The sequence below is a fragment of the Gloeophyllum trabeum genome, assembly GCF_000344685.1.
Source record: "Gloeophyllum trabeum ATCC 11539 unplaced genomic scaffold GLOTRscaffold_00007, whole genome shotgun sequence".
Taxonomy (NCBI): Eukaryota; Fungi; Basidiomycota; class Agaricomycetes; order Gloeophyllales; family Gloeophyllaceae; genus Gloeophyllum; species Gloeophyllum trabeum.
Window position 1 is genome coordinate 1220829 of NW_006920416.1, and position 21115 is coordinate 1241943.

At 57.5% G+C, this 21115-nt stretch overlaps 10 protein-coding genes and 1 non-coding gene across 11 annotated transcripts; 7 read left to right on the forward strand and 4 right to left on the reverse strand.

The window, feature by feature from the left end:
• Positions 1-178: 178 nt before the first annotated feature.
• GLOTRDRAFT_138893 (uncharacterized protein) lies at positions 179-1116 on the forward strand (the record flags this gene model as incomplete). The annotated part of the gene is made up of 5 exons (XM_007868253.1): positions 179-298; positions 352-469; positions 538-678; positions 749-858; positions 926-1116. 5 exons carry the CDS (start codon positions 179-181, stop codon positions 956-958), a joined length of 522 nt encoding a protein of 173 aa, XP_007866444.1. The 3' UTR covers positions 959-1116.
• A 280-nt stretch (positions 1117-1396) lies between these two features.
• Positions 1397-2640, forward strand: GLOTRDRAFT_129582 (uncharacterized protein; the record flags this gene model as incomplete). Its single annotated transcript, XM_007868254.1, has 7 exons — positions 1397-1640; positions 1709-1745; positions 1812-1992; positions 2056-2173; positions 2233-2373; positions 2436-2548; positions 2605-2640. 7 exons carry the CDS (start codon positions 1397-1399, stop codon positions 2638-2640), a joined length of 870 nt encoding a protein of 289 aa, XP_007866445.1.
• A 485-nt stretch (positions 2641-3125) lies between these two features.
• Positions 3126-4694, forward strand: GLOTRDRAFT_138894 (uncharacterized protein). Its single transcript, XM_007868255.1, has 7 exons — positions 3126-3408; positions 3461-3497; positions 3554-3749; positions 3822-3936; positions 4046-4255; positions 4311-4414; positions 4472-4694. The coding sequence occupies exons 1-7, from the start codon at positions 3171-3173 to the stop codon at positions 4511-4513; spliced, it is 942 nt and encodes a 313-aa protein (XP_007866446.1). The 5' UTR covers positions 3126-3170; the 3' UTR covers positions 4514-4694.
• Positions 4695-4914: 220 nt separating this feature from the next.
• On the reverse strand, positions 4915-6037 carry GLOTRDRAFT_138895 (uncharacterized protein; the record flags this gene model as incomplete). The annotated part of the gene is made up of 2 exons (XM_007868256.1): positions 5912-6037; positions 4915-5797 (listed from the first exon to the last, which is right to left on the reverse strand). The coding sequence occupies exon 2, from the start codon at positions 5734-5736 to the stop codon at positions 4915-4917; it is 822 nt and encodes a 273-aa protein (XP_007866447.1). The 5' UTR covers positions 5737-5797; positions 5912-6037.
• Positions 6038-6357: 320 nt separating this feature from the next.
• GLOTRDRAFT_93785 (N2227-domain-containing protein) lies at positions 6358-7509 on the forward strand (the record flags this gene model as incomplete). The annotated part of the gene is made up of 1 exon (XM_007868257.1): positions 6358-7509. The coding sequence occupies one exon, from the start codon at positions 6358-6360 to the stop codon at positions 7507-7509; it is 1152 nt and encodes a 383-aa protein (XP_007866448.1).
• A 547-nt stretch (positions 7510-8056) lies between these two features.
• On the reverse strand, positions 8057-8159 carry GLOTRDRAFT_t79. Its single transcript has one exon. It is a non-coding gene; the product is annotated as a tRNA-Gln (tRNA).
• Positions 8160-11156: 2997 nt separating this feature from the next.
• On the forward strand, positions 11157-11594 carry GLOTRDRAFT_129586 (uncharacterized protein; the record flags this gene model as incomplete). Its single annotated transcript, XM_007868258.1, has 1 exon — positions 11157-11594. One exon carries the CDS (start codon positions 11157-11159, stop codon positions 11592-11594), a length of 438 nt encoding a protein of 145 aa, XP_007866449.1.
• On the forward strand, positions 11549-14829 carry GLOTRDRAFT_121493 (uncharacterized protein). The gene is made up of 6 exons (XM_007868259.1): positions 11549-11986; positions 12079-12519; positions 12570-13118; positions 13172-13522; positions 13576-13847; positions 13907-14829. The coding sequence occupies exons 1-6, from the start codon at positions 11921-11923 to the stop codon at positions 14265-14267; spliced, it is 2040 nt and encodes a 679-aa protein (XP_007866450.1). The 5' UTR covers positions 11549-11920; the 3' UTR covers positions 14268-14829.
• A 97-nt stretch (positions 14830-14926) lies between these two features.
• GLOTRDRAFT_116242 (uncharacterized protein) lies at positions 14927-16535 on the forward strand. Its single transcript, XM_007868260.1, has 7 exons — positions 14927-15165; positions 15232-15272; positions 15339-15430; positions 15498-15572; positions 15625-16205; positions 16276-16438; positions 16517-16535. The coding sequence occupies exons 1-5, from the start codon at positions 15013-15015 to the stop codon at positions 16146-16148; spliced, it is 885 nt and encodes a 294-aa protein (XP_007866451.1). The 5' UTR covers positions 14927-15012; the 3' UTR covers positions 16149-16205; positions 16276-16438; positions 16517-16535.
• An 878-nt stretch (positions 16536-17413) lies between these two features.
• Positions 17414-18818, reverse strand: GLOTRDRAFT_76666 (monooxygenase; the record flags this gene model as incomplete). The annotated part of the gene is made up of 1 exon (XM_007868261.1): positions 17414-18818. The coding sequence occupies one exon, from the start codon at positions 18816-18818 to the stop codon at positions 17514-17516; it is 1305 nt and encodes a 434-aa protein (XP_007866452.1). The 3' UTR covers positions 17414-17513.
• Positions 18819-19119: 301 nt separating this feature from the next.
• GLOTRDRAFT_76669 (uncharacterized protein) lies at positions 19120-20541 on the reverse strand (the record flags this gene model as incomplete). The annotated part of the gene is made up of 4 exons (XM_007868262.1): positions 19120-19680; positions 19729-19909; positions 19972-20242; positions 20375-20541. The coding sequence occupies 4 exons, from the start codon at positions 20539-20541 to the stop codon at positions 19235-19237; spliced, it is 1065 nt and encodes a 354-aa protein (XP_007866453.1). The 3' UTR covers positions 19120-19234.
• Between the last annotated feature and the right edge of the window lie 574 nt (positions 20542-21115).

Here is a 21115-nt window from a genome sequence, read left to right on the forward strand (position 1 = left end):
ACTATTGAACAGCCGAGCGCGCCGTCCCGTCCGCCTGCCCGACCACCACGTACGTGTTTATTCCCCAGCATCGCCCCACCGCACCGCTCAGGTGTGTCCCTGTGAATACAGCGTTTCCGGCGTCCTCCAAGTCACCAGCGCCGACACCGGGAGTGTTCTCGGCTACGTCGGCGCCGCGATGACCACGTACGGCCACTACGGCGTCTCCACGAACCTCGCGGGCGCCCTCCGCGTCTCCATTGGCACGTCCAGCTGCAGCTCCGCGTCCACCGCTAGCCAGCTGGACATCGCTACGTCCGTGCGTCCTCCGCTCCACACTCTGACCGTTGAACACTGACGGCCGGCTGGCAGAACGGCGCGGCCGCGTACCCGCACCTCGGGCTCGTCGCGGGCGCGGCGAACACCGCGCCGACGAACAACCTCGCCGCGGGGTCGAGCAACTACGCGTACCTGAGCGGCGTCGCGCAGAGTGCGTGCCTGCCCCCCCCTACCCCGCGCGTTCCGTGCTGACAGACACATACATTGACATGCATCCAGCGTCCCCAGGTGCGCCGGCGGTGGCGGCGGGGAACACGTACACGGCTGCGTCGGGCCGCGCGGCGGGCACGGAGAGCGCGATATGGACGTACGACGCGGCGAGCGGCGCGGTCGGCGCGCAGTGGATCAACGGTGATGGGAGTGCGTCTTTTTGGTCCCTCGTCCTCTCCCTCCCTTCCGCAGCATGGCTCATCGAATCCATGTCGTGCAGGCGTGGCCCCGACGTACGTCGTGTACTCGCAGGCGGACTCTAGCCTCCTCGCCACGGGCGACGTGGCCAAGTTCCGCGACGCGTTCGGGAGCGCGAATAAGCCTGTCGTGGTGAGTTGTGATTGGCCACTTGTGCTTCTGGTTTTGATGCGGGGACGGTGCTGACGGGCGGGTGTAGACGTTCAAGTTGATTACCGCTATAGCCTCTTAGGGATTGTAAGGATTGGGCACGTCGGAACATCTTACAGCGCTTGGGTATACTGCCCAGTGCATACAGAACTATGGCTATGATAAGTTGAATAATTGTACGTGTTACACCACATAAAGTTTTCTTGATTCCCGGAAGCCCCGCGGAGAACGGATCGGGATTTGTAGCACGCCACCATGCTTGGACGCTCGCCGTCAGCGATTGACACAGACACCCGATATGGCAACCGACTGTCCTCAACGGGGCGCGCACTTTGGCGGTTTCTTGGACGTCGATTACCTCGCGAGGGCGTCTTCCCGGCGGGCGCTGTCATGAACGCCCTTAAATTCGCGACAGGCCAGTCGCGCCTCGCATTGCTGTCCTCCCGGTTCGGTGTAGACCAAAGCTAACGCTAACACTTTCCTTACCCTCTTCGCTCGTTTAACTGACTAACCGACAAAAATGCTCTACGCCAAGACCCTGTTTGCCGCCCTCCTGGCCGCCGCTGTGCTCGTCCAGGCCGAGCCCACCCAGACGACCCCCGTGTCGATCAATCCACACGGCATCGCCCTCAAGCCAGTGCCGCAGAAGAGGGACGCCGTCGCTGACGCTCCCAGTCCCAGCGTGGAATTGACCAACGCGCAACGTCTTGCGAGGGGACTACCTTTGCGCAAGCCGAGTCGTCAATCGAAGAAATCCAGACAGGGTGCGTTTCTCCGCGTGCAGCCTCTGATCATCTCGTCAGCTAAGCTGAACACCGCCTTGGATATACAGCTAGACAGGCGGCGCCCTCTGCGTGCCCGAGCACCGCGTGCGTTGTCCGCGCCGTCTTTCGCGGTGCATCCCATTCACACTGTAGTGTTCGTTGATATTCTAGCTACTCCGGCATTGTCCAAGTCACCGATGCCGACACGGGCGCAGGCCTGGGATACCTGCCGAGTACGCTTAACCTCTTCGCCGAATACGGCGTGACCCCGAGCGCGGAGGGCGCCCTCCGCGTCGCGTTCAGCGCCGCGAGCTGCGCCGGGGCCGCGAGCCAGCTGGACATTCTGACCACAGTGTGTCTTCCCCCTTCTCGCCCTTTCGCTAGGTCTCTTAAATATTGACTGGCGCCCGGGCAGAACGGCGCGGCCGACTTTCCGTACCTCGGACTCATCTCTGGCTTCGCCAACGCGGGTACACAGGGCGACCTCGGCGCGGGGTCGTACAACTACGCGTACTTTGGCAGCGTCACGCAGAGTACGTTGTTGCTTCGCTTCCTGGCGTCCTCGTACTCCTCTGATATGTGATGCATACAGCCCCTGCGGGCTCCCCGCCGGTGACTGCGCCGAACTCGTACAGCGTCGCGACGGGCGTGCCCGAGGTCGTCGAGAGCGCCGTGTGGACGTACGACGCTGCGAGCGGGTCCATCAGCGCGCAGTGGGTGAATACAGACGGAAGTGCGCGTGATTAACTCGCGTTAGTGGCGTTGCCATGTCTGACCTGTTTTTCTTTTGGGCAGGCGTGGTCGCGACGGACCTCCTGTACTCGGCGTCGGACAACACTATCGTCGCGGCCGGCGACGTGGCAAGCTTCCGCAGCCGGTTCGGTTCCGCGGGGACTTTCCCCAGGCTGGTGAGTGTCTTGTCTTTACTTTTGTTTGAGTGGTTGCTGATGATGACTGGGTGTAGACTTTGAGGCTGGTTCCTGATGGGGGCGCCTACTAGAGGGGTGGAGAGTGGATGTGGCACAGCTAGGACCTTTGTGATTGAACATTATAACTCTCTGGCGGACATGTGCCGGTGCCGGGTATATCGCATTATATCGTACTCATGAGTAAAAGGCTGCTGTCCGCTCGACCCTAGGTTATGGTTACAAACTTGTGTCTTGCCCTTATTCCCGTTCTACCGTATCTCTGGTTTTAACGAGGTGCCCCGATCAGAAGCCTAGACTTGCCTTCGACAGCCTCAGCCTGTCAATGTCACGTCAACTTCGCCCCTCTAGGCACATCATATTCCCCGTTATGGCAATCTCCGCACCATATCGGGACTAGTATCTTCAGCCACCTATATCGCACTTGATTCGGTGCTTTTCCCGGATGCGTCCCGCAAGCTGTCTTAAATACGAGACATGAATGAATTGACGGTCTCATCGCTGACCTCCTGGTCTTACGCGAAATCAAAAGTTACCTCTACTAACAACACTCTCTTTACCCCTCCCGCTCTTTACTAGCACTACTAACGATTACAAGTTCGCAATGCTCTACGCAAAGACTTTTGTCGCTGCCCTCCTCGCAGCTGCGGCGCTCGTCCAGGCCGAACCCACCCCGACGTCCAGCCAGTCGATCAATCCGCAGGGCATTGCGCTGAAGCCGGTGGAGAAGAGGGCCCCCAGCCCTAGCGTCGACCTGAGCCTGAGCAATGCGCAGAGACTGGCAAGGGGGCTGCCCCCGCGCAAGCCGAAGCGCCGCGAGCGGAAAATAAACCCCCGCCTCGGTGGGCCTTCCAGTCTTATGCCACCCGCAGGATGAATCTCACCCCTGAATAGCTGCTCGTGCGGCGGCTTCCCCGTGCCCGTCCACCACGTACGCTTCCTTTCCATAATTCGATTGCGAAATTACTGACGCTCTATTACGAGCAGCCACTCGGGCGTCATCCAGGTCACCAACGCCGGCACGGGCGCGGCGATGGGCTACCTCCCGCGCACGTACAACGTCTTCGGCGAGTACGGCGTGACCACCGACCCGTCCGCCGCGCTACACCTCTCCTTCGGCACGTCCTCCTGCGGCGGCAGCCCTGCGCCGACGAGTGGGAGCCAGCTCGACATCCTCACCACGGTGCGTCTCGCTCCGGGGTTGCGCCGTTGAACAGGAACAGGAGACCTGAATGATAATGTGGTGATCACGCAGAACGGGCCCTCGAGCACGTTCCCGTACCTCGTCCTCATTTCCGGCTCCGCGAGCACGGACGCCGACTTCCGCCCTGGGTCGACGAACTACGCCTACGTCGGTGGTGGCACGCAGAGTACGCTTTCTCCTCTGCCTTCCCTACCTCCAGTTCGCGCTGACCTCCCCCCTCCCCCCGCGTCAAACCCTCCTAACCCGTACCCCAACAACCCCCCCCCCCCGAATAGCCCCGCCAGGCTCGCCGGCGGTGACCGCGCCGAACTCGTTCAGCGCGACGACGGGCATCCCCGAGGGCGTGCAGAGCGCAGTGTGGGTGTACGACGCTGCGAGCGGCGCGATCAGCGCGCAGTGGGTGAATACCGATCGCAGTGCGTGTCTCCTACTCATCCTCTTCCCTTCCCTCCCCTTCCATCCCATCCCATCCCTTCCGTACACCCGTAGTTAAGGTTGAGGGTGGAATGTCAGTGAATGCTGATGCCGACGCGACCGCAGGCACGCCGGCGACGCGCCTGCTGTACGCACCGTCTGACAACGTGATCATCGCCGCGGGCGACGTGCGCGCGTTCGCAAGTGCGTTCGGGCAGGGGACGGAGGTGGTGAGTCCCCTTCTTTCTCTGGCTGTGCGTGTGCGTTTGGATTGATGTGGTGGGCAGACGTTGAAGTTCGTTCCTGAGGCAACGGTTGTGGTTTATTGAGGGAAGGAGGAACGAGGGAGCAGTGGCTCGCATGGACTTGCTACTTACACAGTGCGGGCTGGTTTGGCTGTGGGTGCTTGCTTCTGTGGACGATACTATGTTACAGTGAACGGACGTAATGCGTACCATACTTGGCCACAGTGTAAGCGTACGAAGGACGCTGCGATCGAACATCGAGGGGGTGTGACATACAGTCTGAGTGAGTCTGTCTCCACGATGAGTAGATCCCGTAAAGCCTTGGTCATCGAATCATAATACTGGACATGAATACAGCTCCAAGCACAACCGGTCCTATTCTCCCCATCCCATCCCCCTCCCAGCATAAATACATAAATACGGCTACAGCCCGCTGGACGTTCATAAATACATACATGCATGCATAAATACCTGTCCCGCCCGTCTCATGCCGAGCCATCCCCACATTCCCCCTCCCCCTCCTCCTCCCGATCCAGCACGCCCCCGCCCCACGCGCCCATCCCCTCCTCGCGCATACACGCCCTGACCTCCCGCGCGGGCTTGGCGCTCGCCCAGGAGAGGTAGGACACCGCGCAGTCCAGTGCGAGTTGTGGCGGGCCGCGGATCAATACCTCGATGTCCTGATCGGAGGCGGGGGACTTGAGGGCGTGCGAGGAGGAGGGCGAGAGGTGCGGCGGGAGGTAGGGGAGCGCGAGGGAGAGGAAGTCGAGGGCGGCGCGGAGGTGGGGCTGGGTGAGCTTCGGGGGGGACGTGTGAGTGTTCCTGCTATTGTTCTTGTTCGCGTCCGTGTCGGTGTCGGTGTCGTCCCCGGCATTTGGAGTGTCGGCGCGGTCTAGGGGAGCGCGGGACGGGGGGGCAGGGAGGTGCAAGACGAGGTGCCGCGTCCCGCAGAGGCTCGTGAAGGACGTGAACGCCCGCTCCCCCTCCGCGGACGGGGGAGCGGGCGCGGGGGTGACGGTGATCACGTGCGTATACGTGTGCTTCGCGTCCCCGCCCTCTCCGCCCTCCGCCGTCTCCGACGAGGGCGCGTAGGCCGCGACGTACAGCCCCGGCACGAGCTCCTGGCGCGGCCCGGTGTGCTGCACGCGCTCCTGCACATACTCGGGGCGGCGCGCGTGCGCTGTGGTCTTGTCGTGCCACCTGAGGGCGCGGCGCGTGTACGCGTCGACGTCGGCGCCGAACCCCGCAAGCGCGAGGTCGATGCGCAGGTCCGCGCGGCGGTAGCGGTAGGTGTGGGTGTGGGACATGTTGGTGGTTGCGGTTCGGTGAAGAGAAAGGAGTGTGGCACGGATGTAGGAGGTACCGGACCTATATAATATATAGAGTTGAATGAACGGCGGTGGATATGCGTAAGGACTCGGATAAAGAGCCGTGCCTGACCCGCAGGAGGTGGTGGTGAAGGAAAGGGTTAGAGATGCGTACCAGCGAGGGACTTTATATGGGCGGAATGTGGCATTGGCGGAGGCGGATTGATTTGCCGGTAGCCGAGATGTGGCACGAGCGGATGTGGCATGGGTGGCTTGACTCGTACATACGGGTGCGTGCTTGGATCTGAGGGTCGAGGGAAGCTACGCCTCAAGTATACTGGACGAGTAAAGACGGGTGATTGTGGCGGTACTTACACCGTAAGGCCTGGCGTGGATGGCAGTGGTCACCTCCACTATTACACCCATGTCAATGGTATCGTTCTGCCCGGGGCATTGAGGGATGACTGACTTGAATCAAAAGTCAGCAGTAACACGATGCGGGCTAAGACTGGGAATCCTGACGAGTGGCGCGTACTGTAACCCTCCGGGCCGGCTATCCGGCATGCACTGGCAGATCTGAGTCTGCGCCGTCGCGTGACCGACGCGTCCTCGTCCGCCATCATGCCCGCCCCGCCATGGCCCGCCGTCGCGTCGTCCGACCTCCTCGTCCTGCTCGCGCTCGTGCTCATCACGCTCCTCGCCCTCAAGCTCCTCCCGCTGCGCGACATCCACGGCCTCCTCTCGCCCTCCCCGCCGACTGACCCGTTCTCCGTCCAGCATGCGCTCGCCTCCTACGCCTCGTACCGCGCCCTCTCGCTGGCCGAGCTCGACCGCATGCGGCGCAGCTACGCGACGCTCCTCACGAGGGAGCAGAAACGCCTCGCGTACGAGCTGGGCTACACGAAGAAGCTCAACCGCTACGCCGAGCTCATCGACGCCAACGCCCGCTTCACCTCCGCCGTGTGCGCCTTCGCGCGCTCGCACTACTCCATTCCTCCCTCTCCCTCTCCCTCCACACCAGACCTCGCGCGCGTGCGCGACGCCCTCCGCCACCTCGTGCGCGACTGGTCCGCCGAGTGCGCCGCCGAGCGCGCAAAGGCCCACGCGCCCATCCTCGCCGTCCTCTCCTCCCTCCCGTCCCCCTCCAACCAAACCGTCCTCGTCCCGGGCTCCGGGCTGAACAGGCTCGCGCACGAGATCGCGCGGCTGGGGTTCGCCGTGACCGCGTGCGAGGTCTCCGCGTACCAGAACCTCCTCTACCGCGTCCTCGCACGCACGCAACAGCCCGAGCAGCACACCCTCCACCCGTACGCGCACTGGTGGTCCCACGCGCGCTCGGCCGCCGACCTCTTCCGCGCCATCCGCGTCCCCGACGTCCCCCCCTTCGCCCTCCCCTCCATCGCCCTCCTCGAACACGACTTCCACGCCCCCTCCGCCCGCCTCCCGCCCGCCAGCTACGATGCAGTCGTCACCCTCTTCTTCCTCGACACCTCCCTCAACCTCCTCGCCACCCTCGCGCGCATCCGCGAATTGCTCAAGCGCGGCGGGACGTGGCTCAACCTCGGCCCGCTGCTCTGGACGCCCGGCCAGCAGGCGGCGCTGGAGGGCGCGCTGGACGAGGTCGTCGCCGCCGCGGAGGCGTGCGGGTTCGTTTTTGACGCGCAGGAGCGCGGGGCGAAGACGCGCGCGGTCGAGTGCGAGTACACCGCGGACCCGCGCGCGATGATGCGCTGGGTGTACCGCGCCGAGTTCTGGGCCGCGCGCAAGGTGTGAGGCGGGTGTCGTGTGGATCACCGGGGGTGGGTGCGCGCGGTCGGCCTGCGCAGGGTACTGCTGTACTGCTAGTACTAATACTGATACGATCCGCGGATGCTTGACTCTCGAGCTCGGCGCATTATATCCCGCTCATGGCGATGCGCCGACCCCAACGCCCAGGTACCGTGATCATCACAACGCGCCGGCCGTCTGAATCGCACCGTGACGCAGACCCTCCATGCGCGGTGCCGTACATAACGGAACTGATGCTCGCTCGTGTGTCCACTCAGTGCCCTGGGATACACCAAGTCCGATGGTATCGGTAAACATACGTACATTATGCCAGGACCTAGGAACCAGAATCGTTGCATTCGAAACACCTGCATAGTCACGATCACCCTCGCACAACCTGTGCGAAACCCCTCCAGGGAACATACCCCGAGGGAATTATACAACAACAAGTCCTTGGCCATGGGCATGGGGGCTGACATGCAATGTTAAAAATGGTATGCTGCGAGCGGTACATCGACTCCCGGGTCGAAAAGATAATAGGAGATGTAGTAGAAGGCCATACCAGGACTCGAACCTGGGTTATCGGAAGATTCCGGGGGTCACGTGATCGGCCCGATTCAAAACCCGATGTGATAATACCACTACACTATATGGCCAGTAAAGAGTGGTTTTGATACACACAAGGGGCTCAATATGCTGTGGATCAGCTTGGGGATGGCTGGGGTGAGAGGGCACCCCTGCAGTTTGAGTTGGGGAGTTGAGCAAGATGTGGAAGGGGGATGATGGGAAAGTGCTGATAGGTGATGTCCATGATTGTATGTACTGCTCCTATGCTGTCCATCAAGGATTGTTGTCAGGCAGATCACCCAGGACCTGGGTGCGGCATAAAAATCACTCATTATTTACACTGTTATACACTGCTGTTAACAACAGGTTAATACATGTTATTTATAGACCACTCTAGGCAAGGCTGATTTGGGTGTTAAAAACTCCCCATCTCGGTAGCCTGGAATCCACCATGCACCAGCAGAGCCTGATGTGCTTCAGCTTGCAAAGTGCACATCATACAGCTCCGGGAGAGAGCAGTGGAGGCCTACCAGGCATTTTAAACTGCAAAAGTGTGTTTGACAATGTTGATATGTCTTTTTGATGCATAATTAACCCATTTCAACATTAGGAAATACATCTCACCTATGACTCCCTACTATGGTCTCCCCCTGTCTATGTTGACCTATCTGACCTCTGTGGACCTACGGAGGACTATGTATCCAGGGGAACCCACTATAGAATTTGGTGTTTCCTGATGAAACTAAATGTTATTAACTGTTAATAACCCTGTTAAAAAGTGCTTCAGAGCATGCCATGTTATTAACATATGTTACAAAGTTCTGATGGATTATTCACCATACCCTGGTCCAGGTATAGCCAGCTCTCCAGCATAGCCTCACAGGGGTCCGGGGCTCATGTGAGCAAAGACAGGACCAGGCCATATAGCAGATCGCTCAGTAGTACAAAGGAGTGATGATGATGAACTGAGGACTTAGGAAAAGGATTAGAGTAGTACTCACTTGACACCCACGATCATTGGCACATAGTGCTATGTGCTGCTAGTCAAAGATTGGCATCTACATATATCACCCAGTTTATTGCACCCAGTCCAATGGACAGGGACAGCTGCAGGCTGCACTACCTACATGTCCCAGAGTCCTAGAGCAAGCATGCATGCAACTTGACATCTAAACCATAGGGTTCCTCAATCTTTGATGGCAGTTACAGCATCCCTGTTCCTTCCCAGTTCAAGGGACAAAGACAACTGCGGGTTACAATGTCCCAGATTCCACGAGCGAGTATGCAAGTGGCTTGATGCTGAAACAAGATCGGCAGCTTTGTCACATCTGTTTTCCGGTGCCCAGTTGGAAAACTGAATATACTGTACATGTGTACTTGCTAGAGAATGCCCTGCAGTGTGGAGATAACTAGCACTCACGTTGGAAAGGGTATTTTAATGAATATAAGCTTGCTGTGGCCACAGGACACAATTAGTAAGATCACCACACCACACCACGGTGGAATGACGGTGGATTACGCACAAATCAATCTTAAACAAGTGAGCACACTATCGGGATATTACAAGGAAGCACCAGTCAAACATCTCGACCGTAGACGGGGGATGCAGCCTGGACGAAACCAGGACTAGCTACATAACACGGGCTACGTTTTCAGATGGGATCACTTTGAATGTCCTAGAGCTGTATCTGAATTTTGGCCTACAGGCTACAAATTGTACCCAGACGGCTGGATGACTCTGGCAGTCGCAAGCTCCGTGCCTGAGGGACAAGCCTTTGGACGGCTTGAGGTTGGCCCCGATTCACAGTGCTGAACAAGGAGCGAGCACGGTGGGCCCGAACCGCTGTCGATATGAACCCACCCAGGCGTAACAAGGGATAAATGTCAGGTAGTTCGCGATTGACGAATTCTCAACGGACCGTGGTGGGCGCGAGGCCCTGGAAGACGCGATGCTTTTGCTGCCGACCACGCGCGTGGACAAGTCAAGAATATTCGGCGAGGCCTCGCAGACGTCGTTGCAGCCATACAATGCAATACCGGTAGTCAGGAGGCAATCCGCGTGCCTTGCTGAATACTGCTACGGTCTAGGACGGCATGTGCCCTCGCGGATGACCCGATTCTGCAGCGTCCGTCTCTGGGAGAGTTAAGACACTCAGTGGTACGGCTGACAGAAGGCAGAGTCGCCGCCCGGACTGAGTTCAAGCAATCAGGTCAAGCCACACTGAGTCAAACGGCGGTCAGCACAATGTCCGCTCCTCACCGAGCCTTCTCCGTTTCACCTAAAAACAAAATTCACAGATTCTGGCGTCTTTGCGTCATCCCGGACTAGCAGCGTCGCAAACCTTTGCCGCGCCCTGCCTTGATGAGGGCCACATACGTAGGTCTCAATTGAAGGCACAGAGGTCCTATTTTTGCCGCCCAGATCCCGTCCCATAGCGACCCTGAGCTACGAGAAGCTGCACCGGGGGGAGGGACTTCTGCTATTGGGAAGGCGGGAAGCTTCAGGAGTGTGGCGGGCCGCGGTAGCCGTCATCATGAATTTTGGCAGGACGAATTGATGCTGCAGTTCACCACGGTGCAGTTACGAGCGCGTCTGTCCTGCTGGTGGGCTGGGCAGCGAAGTTGGTCGAAAGCCTCGGTACGCCGGTGGGGGTAGGCAGGCACTTCGTCGAGACTGGAGCCAGTCTCCGCCGGAAACCTGCGTGGTGGCTTTTCACGAAGCGAACAGAAGGTAGACCGGGGGGGAATATGGCTTCACTTGCTGAAACATGAGAGTGAATGAAACCTAGCGGTCTGAAAAATCCCGAATCTCGGGGACGGCAGGCTAAAGGCACTACGATGTCGGTATACAGTATACCGAGGCCTGCAGCAAATTTTAATGGCCATCCATTCACAGAACAACGACGCTGAAACGTCAGCGGACGAATACTGACCAGAAGATAATCGCTATCGATGAGTCTGGCGGAGGCTGTTGGCAAAGCCGAGATGCTCGATCTCTCGTAAATGCCTTCATATCCAGGTCAGACAGATGGGCAAATACCGTAGTGAGGAGCGCCACAAGCTGCTCAACACTGAGAAGGCAGGGGATGGAAAAGAAGGCGGTTCGCACCGCGCCATCACCGTTCATTAGAAGCAGCAAGTCATACACGCGAAACAGCGGGGGGAGGCCGACCCCATTTCCGACATTCTCGAAGAGACTGCGCGCGTCGTCGCACGAGGAGGCCGGGGCGGGCCAAGTGCCTGCTTTGGACGATATGAGCTTCCATGTGTTCGAAGAGCAGTATGAAGGCGCAGAGTTCCAGGCGTGTTGGGCGCTGTTCCTGGGCTGTTGCAAGCCGTGCTCGCTGTCGCCAGCGCCTGCCGCGATCCGCGAGCATGTGGAAGTGGCAAACGACGACCGGGGAAGCGGTGCTGGGGTGGCCCGTGCGCTGTGTATCAGGCCGGTCGCTTGCGGGAAAGGCCGGTGGGTATTGTTGACGACCAGGACGCCTTCTCTGCTGTCGCCGTCGCGCTCACTTGGTTGATTGCTGTTCGCTGAAGGCCGGGCATTGTGCCCGTAATATTTTATATTTATACACCCGACACGCACTACTTCAGGTTCCAGCTTCAGCTTTAACCCTTGGGCTCCGGCTCTCCTCTCTTTTTTGTGCGTGTCTTTCTTCCAAACCCCCACACTCGTTTGTCTACGATTCTGCCCGCCCACGCAAACTCGCACCCGTCGCTCCCTACCTTAATTATTTGCACGCTCTAACTTGCGTTTTGCATTTTTTCTCCCCGTTTTCTGCCGTTGCCCCCTTCTGCCATCCATTTCATACCCGCTGCCCCCGTTCCCCCTCTCGCGCCCGCTCCGATGGACTCGCAGGCAGCTTTTGAGGCGCACTACCCGTCTTACGGTTTCGAGCTCGACATGATGAAGGTCAGAGTCTAGCTCTTATCGGCCTGCGCGTGTGGCGTTCTGATTGTTGTCTTTGCCCTGCACCCCCGTATGCCCCGCTTCGCCCCTCAAAGAGGTCTATGGACTCTGTCGGTGGTCCTGATGCCAAAAAGGCCCGCTGGTCCCCCAACTCCTTCGGCGCCTCCAACGGCACAAATGGTTTATCCAACAATGCTTCCCCTCGTGATGCCTTTGCCAACTATGGTTATGGCCCGAACGCGAGCATATCCCAGGCAGCCTACAACAATTCTCCTCCTACTCCGGGCTTCTCCAACCCGCTCTACTCCACCCCGTCTCTTTCCGTCAACACCGCGACCGGTGGCGCTGGCATGGGCTCGCAGATGAGCCCCAATACCCCCACCGCCTTTGCTGCTCAGCAACAGCAGCAGCAGAACTCGGCTAACGGGAACGCGTACGGTGGATTTGCCGGGTACAATATGCTCAGCATGGGTATCCCTGGGATGGGCGTTCTAGGCGGATTCCCGTACAATAATCAGATGGGCAATTTTGGCCAGGTACGCGAGATATATTCATTGTGCTCCGCTCGCACCCTTACATCTTACAGAACTTCAATCAACAACGCCTGCCCCAGCTCAACCTCAGTATACCCAACCTTGCCCAGCAAGGCCCGTACTCACCCGCGGCACTCAGTGCCGCTCTGAACGTTGCCTCCAACAACGCCACCGCGCGCACGGTGTATGTCGGCAACCTCCCCCCGACTGCCTCCGTCGACGAGCTCCTCAATCTTGTTCATTTCGGCCCGCTCGAATCCATCCGTGTCCTCCCCGAGAAGTCGTGCGTTTTTCTGTCTTTCCTCGATGGCGCCACCGCCGCCGCGTTCCATGCGGATGCGACGATCAAGAAACTGTCTTTACACGGCCAGGAACTTAAGATCGGCTGGGGAAAGCCGTCTCCTGTCCCTGCTGCGGTTACGCTGGCTATCCAGCAGAGCAATGCGAGCAGGAACGTTTACCTCGGAGGTCTGGACGAGAACATGACCGAAGAAGCTTTGAGAGATGATCTCAGCCGATTCGGCCTCATTGACCAGGTCAAGATCGTCAGGGACAAGAACATCGGCTTTGTCCACTTCTTGAGCATCGCCACTGCAAACAAGGTACGCCACTCATGTTTTGACGTGTGTCACAACGTTCATATCTTGTTATTAAGGTGGTCAACACGTTGCCGACCGAGCCCGCGTGGGCAGGGAAGCGCGTCAACTACGGTAAAGATCGATGCGCGTATATTCCCAAGTCGCAGCAGGCAGCCGCGCAGGCCGCTCAGGCGGCAGCGGCTCAATCGCTGGTGTCACAGGCTGCGCCCTTCTCGTCTCCCTTCACTCCGTATGCCGCCAACTTCTCACCCGAAGCTATGGGTATGGGAGGCATGGGTGGCCAGGGCCTGAACAGGACCGTCTACCTTGGCAACATCCATCCTGAGACCACCACCGAAGACCTCTGCAACGCGATCCGGGGCGGGGTTTTGCAGAGCATCCGATACATGCCTGATAAGCACATTGCCGTACGTCCTGATCGATGGCTTTCCTTCACTCTTATCTAATCAGTCATGCACAGTTCGTGACGTTCATTGACCCCGCTGCGGCGCTCACGTTCTTCCAAGTCGCGTCTTACCAAGGCCTTACTCTCAACAACCGAAGGCTCAAGATCGGATGGGGGAAGAACCCCGGTTCTCTGCCGCCCTCGCTGGCCCTAGCCGTTCACGGCGGCGCCACGCGCAATGTCTACATTGGCAATATCGAGGACTTTGAGACGTTCAATGAGGAGAAACTCAAGAGAGACTTTGGTGAATACGGAGATATCGAGCTTGTAAACTTCTTGAAGGAGAAGTGAGTGCCCAACACAAGTTCATCGTGTTTTGTCAGACTGATGTGTGTGTGTCGCATAGGAACTGCGCGTTCGTCAACTTCACGAACATCCAGAATGCGATCAAGGCGATCGAGAGCATCAAGAACAAGCCGGATTATGCAAATCTGCGCATTGCCCACGGGAAAGACCGGTGCGCGAACGCGCCTCGCCAGGGACCTCAAGGCGGAGGCATGAGGAGGTCTGCGAGCGGCAGTGGCGGCCAGAACGCTGGTGGTCATGCTGAAGGAGGCGACGGAGAAGGAGAAGGCCACTCCGGTGAACATACCGAGCAACATTTCGGCGAACACGTAACTGGCGCTGTCGCGCCTGCAAGCGATGAGGCACCTGGCTCGTCTGACTCGTACGTCGACGTCGGTGCTGAAAATGTCGGGAGCGCCTAGGTGGACGCTCGCTGTGGATAACCCCTGCCATCCCGCCGATGGTTTTTGGATACCCCTTTGTGCATAGCCTGCGGACGCCATAGAGCCCCCGGATCAGTCGAAACCTCAAAAGCAACGACCAAGATGATGTCAATGTCTTTTCAACAAATGGATGGAAGTTTGGCGGGTTTCGGATCCGTGTCGGACTTGGGCTGTTGGTTGTCTCAATCTTTATCGACTTGCCCTTCGCTAGTGCCTATCCGGTCTGCTTTCTTTCTTTCGCGTGTTCATTCCTTATGTTTATCCGTATCCCCTGGGCTGTGGTGCCTGATTCGCGTGTTCTGCTTACGGTCTTTCTCTCGCATTCTTTCCCCGTCTCTACTGTATGCTCTCCTATCGATATCCCTGCTACGCTCTCACCTCACCGTTACCCCCTCACTTACCCTACGAACGGACTGTATCGATGCTGCGGCGATGTAATATTTGCGCTTCCATTTTCCATACTTTGCGCTACATTATCTAGTCTCGCCGCTCGTGCCGTTCAATGTATCTGATGCTGTGGAGGATTTACTCGTTCCCGGACGTGATTGCGAGGTCGTGTTCTCAAGAAATAGATGCCCATGCGCAGCATCTGTTGATGGGTCACACCTTGGGCCACAAGCCACGCTGCCCTTATCTTGGTCGTTCAGGTCGCTGATCGTCTCTTTCCTGTCTGCACATGCAGTTTATCTGTGCAGCATTCTTCTTGTATTGAACATCCATCAGGATGGCAGAGAGCACACCACCGCCCCCAGACCTGGATCCAAGTATATATTCGTTGGATGAGCATGAATCAGCCTTCTTCAAATCTCAGACGGGCATCCCGGACGATGAAGAGTTGAAGAAACATATACTCAAGGTTCAGGAGAAAGCTTATAAGGCTGGTATTGGTTATACTGGACCAAGGAACTATCGGCTGATACACCTACGATAATCCACTTGACAGGTTTATCCTTATCCATGCATTCGGCGCTTCGCATTTGCAAGGTCGGTAATTGAGTATCAATACGTTCTCGATCTCGACGATCCTCTGATCAACCGAGATTGAGATAGCCTTAAGATCTCTCGCCTTCCTGCGTATGAGCGGTTTCTGCAGCTAGGCAAAGAACGAAACTGCGCCATATTCCTCGATATCGGCTGTTGCTGTGAGTACTCCGTAGCTATCAGCTAGTATTGCTTGCCATGAGCACTAACAGCAAATACTGCATGAAGTTGGCAATGATGCGCGTAAAGCCATAGACGATGGGTACCCTCTGCGTAACGTGATTGCATCGGACTTGCGCCCAGGTATGAACCCCCAGAGGCATTTGTGTTTGGGTTAGTCCTTGACTGTTAATAGAGTTTTGGGAACTCGGACACGAGCTCTTCCGGTCGACTCCAGAGCCATTTCCCGTGCCTTTCATCCCAGGAGATGTCTTCGACCCGGCTTTCCTGCAGCCAGCACCCGTTGTCTACTCCCCTCCCTCGACGCCTGTCCCCGACTTGTCGTCCCTTACCTCATTGACACCCCTTATCGGTCACATCTCCGCGATACATGCATCAGCCTTCTTCCATCTTTTCAACGAACAGAAGCAGTTTGAGCTCGCCCAGAAGACGGCTTCATTATTATCTCCTGAACCAGGGTCCATGATTTTTGGTTCACATGTCGGCTTGCCTCATAAGGGGCTCAGAACAAGGAGGGGGAGGCCGGCTGGGGCCCCGCTATTTACTCACTCCCCCGAGAGCTGGAGGGAGCTATGGGATGGACACGTTTTTGACGAAGGTAAAGTTAGGGTTAAAGCTGAGCTGAAACAGGTAGAAAGACCGGATCTGCCGCCAGGCGATGTGCATTACCTTTTGGTATGGTCGGTAACGCGGCTATAGAAGAAGTGCACATTCTGTACCATGTCGCTATCTTCCGCCTCTATAAGCGTATGCCACGTGAGTTCAGCTAAGTTCCTGCGCAGCGTATTATCTTGCTTCAGGTCATTATGATGACAAATTGCTGCAGATCAGTTGTTGTGATCTTTCCCTGAAATATTGACCTGTCCAGGTCCCTCTGGCTCGAATTGCATCGGGACTTCTATCTTGCTGAATCTCCACCCCAGATGATATGACTTCTCATTGGAGTACAGGCTGGTACATGCAACTGTATCCTCATTGACTGGATCCAGGTAGGCATCCTCGGTTGGGGATGCAAAACGTCGCACTGAAGCAGCGGGAACATTCATCTCCTCCCTGATAAACGCAAGCCGCTAGCTGAGATGCGACGTGCTCGTGGAGGATAGTGCGTGCACCTCGGTCTTCACGAAGCCTGCCAAGAACGTGCAGTCTGTTGCCCGTTGTAAGACGAAATGCATGACGATGATGTGTACTACCCCAGGAACTCCGCGCTCGCGGCCCAGCTTGGTAGCGGGTACATTACTATTTTCCTGATATTGCAGTCGTGGGTGGCTTCCTTCACGTCGATTTCGATGTAACGGCGTGCCCATCCCACTGGCATGTCATGGATCAGGGACGTCTGTGCTGGAAGTCTCGTTCGCTATTTCCATGCAGTGCTGGAACTGGACGGTTCATAGATAGTACGTGTTGCTACTACAGGGCGACAGTTTGCGTGCGTCGGATATCCTACCTCTGTCTTTTCGCCATTGGCTGTGGTACACAGGCATCCCGCGGTCGAGAGGGAATGAAGGTACCCATACTCAAAATGGTACGCCTAGGAGATCATATCTACACACATCGCCGGGCTCGTAAATAATGGTGTTCACAGCGCCGGAGAACGTTATGCCCAGCAAAGAGTCAGTCAATGGGTCCGTCACGTACGGTCACCTGCCGCACAAAAGATATCATGGCTTCAACAACACCTTCGCAGTTGGCATAGAATACAGCATGCCCGGCGCCTTCAAAAAACTTCACCTGCAAGTTCTTGAAGTGCGGCTGCATGTCTCTGACCAAGGCCTCCCCATTCACCTGCCTGTCGGCAGTTACGCTCACTAGTCAAGGACCAATAACTGACCGTAGTACTCGGTATTCCAAGACAGACGAGTCCGACAGAGATGTCAAGAAAGACCTTGTAGAGGAGGAAGAACGAAGATATGTTCTCCATTTAGATCTACGCTGCCTAGAGGCCTTCATTCACGCGGATAGATCTCGTCACTCTGCTCCCCCTCTGACTGCAGTCAGGTTCGTACACCATATCGCTAAATAAAACAATAATCCCAAGGAGACAGGCATCTACGTATACAACATTCAGGCTGCCACAGCTGCTTGTTTCGGGAGCGACTCGCCAATATTCGTCGTCGGCTGCCCACTTAACTCTTTGACGACATCCTCGTAGACTTCATATGTATTCGCCTCGCAATCGAAGGCGAACAACCAGTCCTCCCTCTTCAGCTTGATTTTCTCTGGGTCCTGCTTCACCTTGTCGAAGTCCGCCTTATGCCACATATCCCGGGTCTCCTCCCCGAGAAGCTGCGCCCTCCGGACACGTTCATACCGTATCTTCTCATAGGCGCGGACGGCCATGGGGACGTTCTCCTTCCCACCAATCTGCAGGCATGCAGCGAGCACGCAGCCGTCCTCCATGGCTTGGGACGCGCCTTGGATCGATGTCGGGAGGAACGGATGCGCCGCGTCACCCACTAGACACGTCCTCGCCTCCTTTGAAATCCACGTCGGCAGCGGATCACGGTACACAAGCTTCCAGTCGACACACTCGGGCGTTAGCTCGACGATGCGGCGCACAACGGGGTCCCAGCCCTCGATGACCTTGAGCGCGTCCTCGATCTTCCCCGGGTACGACCAGGACTCCTCGATGTCCGCCTCGTCCCTGTGCGTGCAGACCCACGAGAAGTCCTTGCCGTTCTTGAGGGACGCCGCGAGGAAGTGGACGTCCGGGCCCAGCCAGCCGGTGTGCGTGTCGCCATTCTCGACCAAATGTTTCGTCAGCGGGTCTTTCAGCAGCGGCGCCGAGTCGAACCACGCGCGGTAGATGGCGTATCCGGACGACTTGGGTTTGTCGTAGTAGCCGAGGACGAGCTCGCGCGCCTTGCTGCGCACCCCGTCGGCGCCGACCACCACGTCGCCCCAGATTGTCTCCCCGTTCACCCTGACACCCGCCCTGCCCCGCTCCTCTAAGTACTCCAGCACGCGACACCCCAGCCGGATGTCGATCCCGATTTTCTTCGCGTGGTTGAAGAACACTTCGTGGATCTCCCCTCTGTGCCCGTTCAGGAACGGCGCCTCGGGGTTCTGCGGCGGGACCTGCTGTGCGGTGATGAACTCGCCGTCGTACTTGTAGAACCGCAGCTCCTTGTTCCGGATGACGAGGGGGAAGATCTCCTCGACGACGGAGCCATTCCCCCAGCGCGCGGCGATGCGCCCCGCGTTGGGCCCGAAGGAGATGATGTCGCCGAGGGGCTTGAGCTCGGGGAAGCTCTCGAGGATCACGACGTCGTGGCCCTTGCGGTAGCACTCAATGGCGGCGGTTAGCCCTGCAAATCCCGCGCCGACGATGATAACTTTGATTCCTGTTGACGGAGCTCGTTGTTCCATGTCGGCGTGCTACCACCTGTCCCTTTTACATGAGCTTCCATTGAGCCAGGGGATTATAGCTAGTCTACGGACTCACGTTGTGCGGACGCCGATGCTATAGACGGTGGGTTATAGGACGGGTTCGGTGCGTGCATCGCTCGAGCTCTCTTGTACTTCCCAGCACTGGTAATCAAAATATGCGATGCTGAGTTGACCTACCGTAGGAGATTCGACGCTGTGAATCATGGGACACAATGACCCCACGGGGTCGGGGGACGTCCCTGTCAGCTGCTTCTGTCGTTATCTTATCTCGATATTTGGACGATCTGAGCATCTGGGCGAGTGCGATTCGTCGGGACGTCCCCTATACCAGTACATACATATTGGACACGGCAGCTTCTCAGCGTACACATCTTCCCTTCTACTTCATCTAAGGATTACTCGATCTCAAGGGACCACAGCTCGTCGCTGCGTTCATTCGACGAGAGCAGCCCGCCGAACAGGAGCACCATTGTGTCTCCATCCTTTCTCACACACGAAACCGGCGGGAACCAGCCCCTTCCCTCGGGCTTGTTCCCTACGGCATCGACCTTCTTCCACGCCAGCCCGTCCTTCCCATCGAGCAGCAGCCAGACGTCGTCGTAGAACCTGCCGGCGCCAGCATGGCCCAAGTTCGACGCCTCACCTTCGCCGTGGTAGAGGACTGCTACGGCGTCGGTCAAGCTGGGGGACGTGGAGCGGAAGGAGGTGAAGCCGTGGACGGAACGGGGCCCGGGGTGTCCGTGCTCTGGGTCCGGGGCGGGCACGACGGTGTGCCAGACGTCATTGGCGATTGAGTATATGTCGAGAGAGTTATCGGTCGGGAGCTCGTACCCGGCAAAACCTGGATATTTCATGAGTCGTGATGCTAGTGAAACGACTGTGAACGTACCACCAAATCTGAGAAGAACGTCGCCATACTGCTTCAATGAACCAAAGACGAGCGAGGTTCCTCCCCGTCCCGGTTCTGGACCGGGTGCGAGCGATGTCCAAGTGTGACTCTGCACGTCGAAAGTGTAGAGCGACGACAGACGTCCCTTCTCCGGGCATCCAGCGTGAATATAAATCTTGCCCTGTGAAGGGCGATGCGATCAGCATGGCGGTTCATTCGGTTATTCACGAAGGATGCACGCACATTGTGGGCAACGGACGCGTGGTAGCTACGAGCCTCTGGCGCAGCCTCCTCATTCTTCGCGGAAACCTTTTCCCATTTCACGGATGCAAGCTTGACTGCACCGCCAGCTTTGGCATTGACCAAGGAGCCCCTCCACATCCCTACCTCAGAGGGCCCGAGCGGGGCCATATCGACGCCGCCGCGCCCACCCCACATGTAGAGATGCTTGTCCTTCGCCGACCATACCGTAGTCGCTCCGACGCGCGGAATCGGTACCGTCCCTCCAGCTGAACTCGGAGGCAGGATCTGCCAATTGTCTACCCGATCGGTCGGGTTCGGACCCCCCGTTTTGGTAGCTAAATAACTCAGGTCAAGAGCGTGCACGCAGCCCTTGACGGGGGGCAGCTCTCCATTTGCAGAGGACTTGAGGGCTTCATCCGAGAGAGCAAGGGGCTCGGTGTCGACGGGCTCGCGGGGCTTGAGCTCTCCACCGTAGATAAGGCATACGCCGGTGTCGGTCACAGCGGCGCAGTGAGATGAGCGTGCTTTGGCGGCTACTCGAGAGAGCAAAGTCCACCGAGCGATTGCCATAATGAAGACTGGTGAGATTTTCGAAGACTGGACGGGTAGGAGGATTGCAGCGGGAATGGCACCATCTTATCGTATACGGCCTGGGAATTGCTGTGCCTTCGAGTACCCTCGCGGTTGTCTTTACAGACTGTCGATATTGATATTCAAGCTACTAACATCAGTTGATATTGATACTCAAGTCGCTAACATTGTCATCGAGCCACCGGTAATAGTAGTGGCAGTAGCGCTAGCAGAGGGAAGTCGAGTTGGTAGGGGCTGTCAAGATTCACCAGCCGGTTTACCGGATTGTGTGCGACATAATCTTCTGTCGTTTCCTTCTTACCTAAGCCTATTGCTCAATCGTTGGCCACAAGTTGCCGGTGTCGGGCAGTGTAGGCCTCCCTCCTTTGACAAGTCACGAATTAGGCCTTGGACAATATATGATCGTGTTTGGAGACTTCACTCACTCAGTTCTCAATATTCTAGATCTGTAATTTCTTAGCACGAGCTTGCTATTGCTTCCTTCCACTTAAATCTGAACGCTCACGAACCGAAAGCAACCAGACGCGGCGGTGTTCAGGAGCTCAAGCAAGAT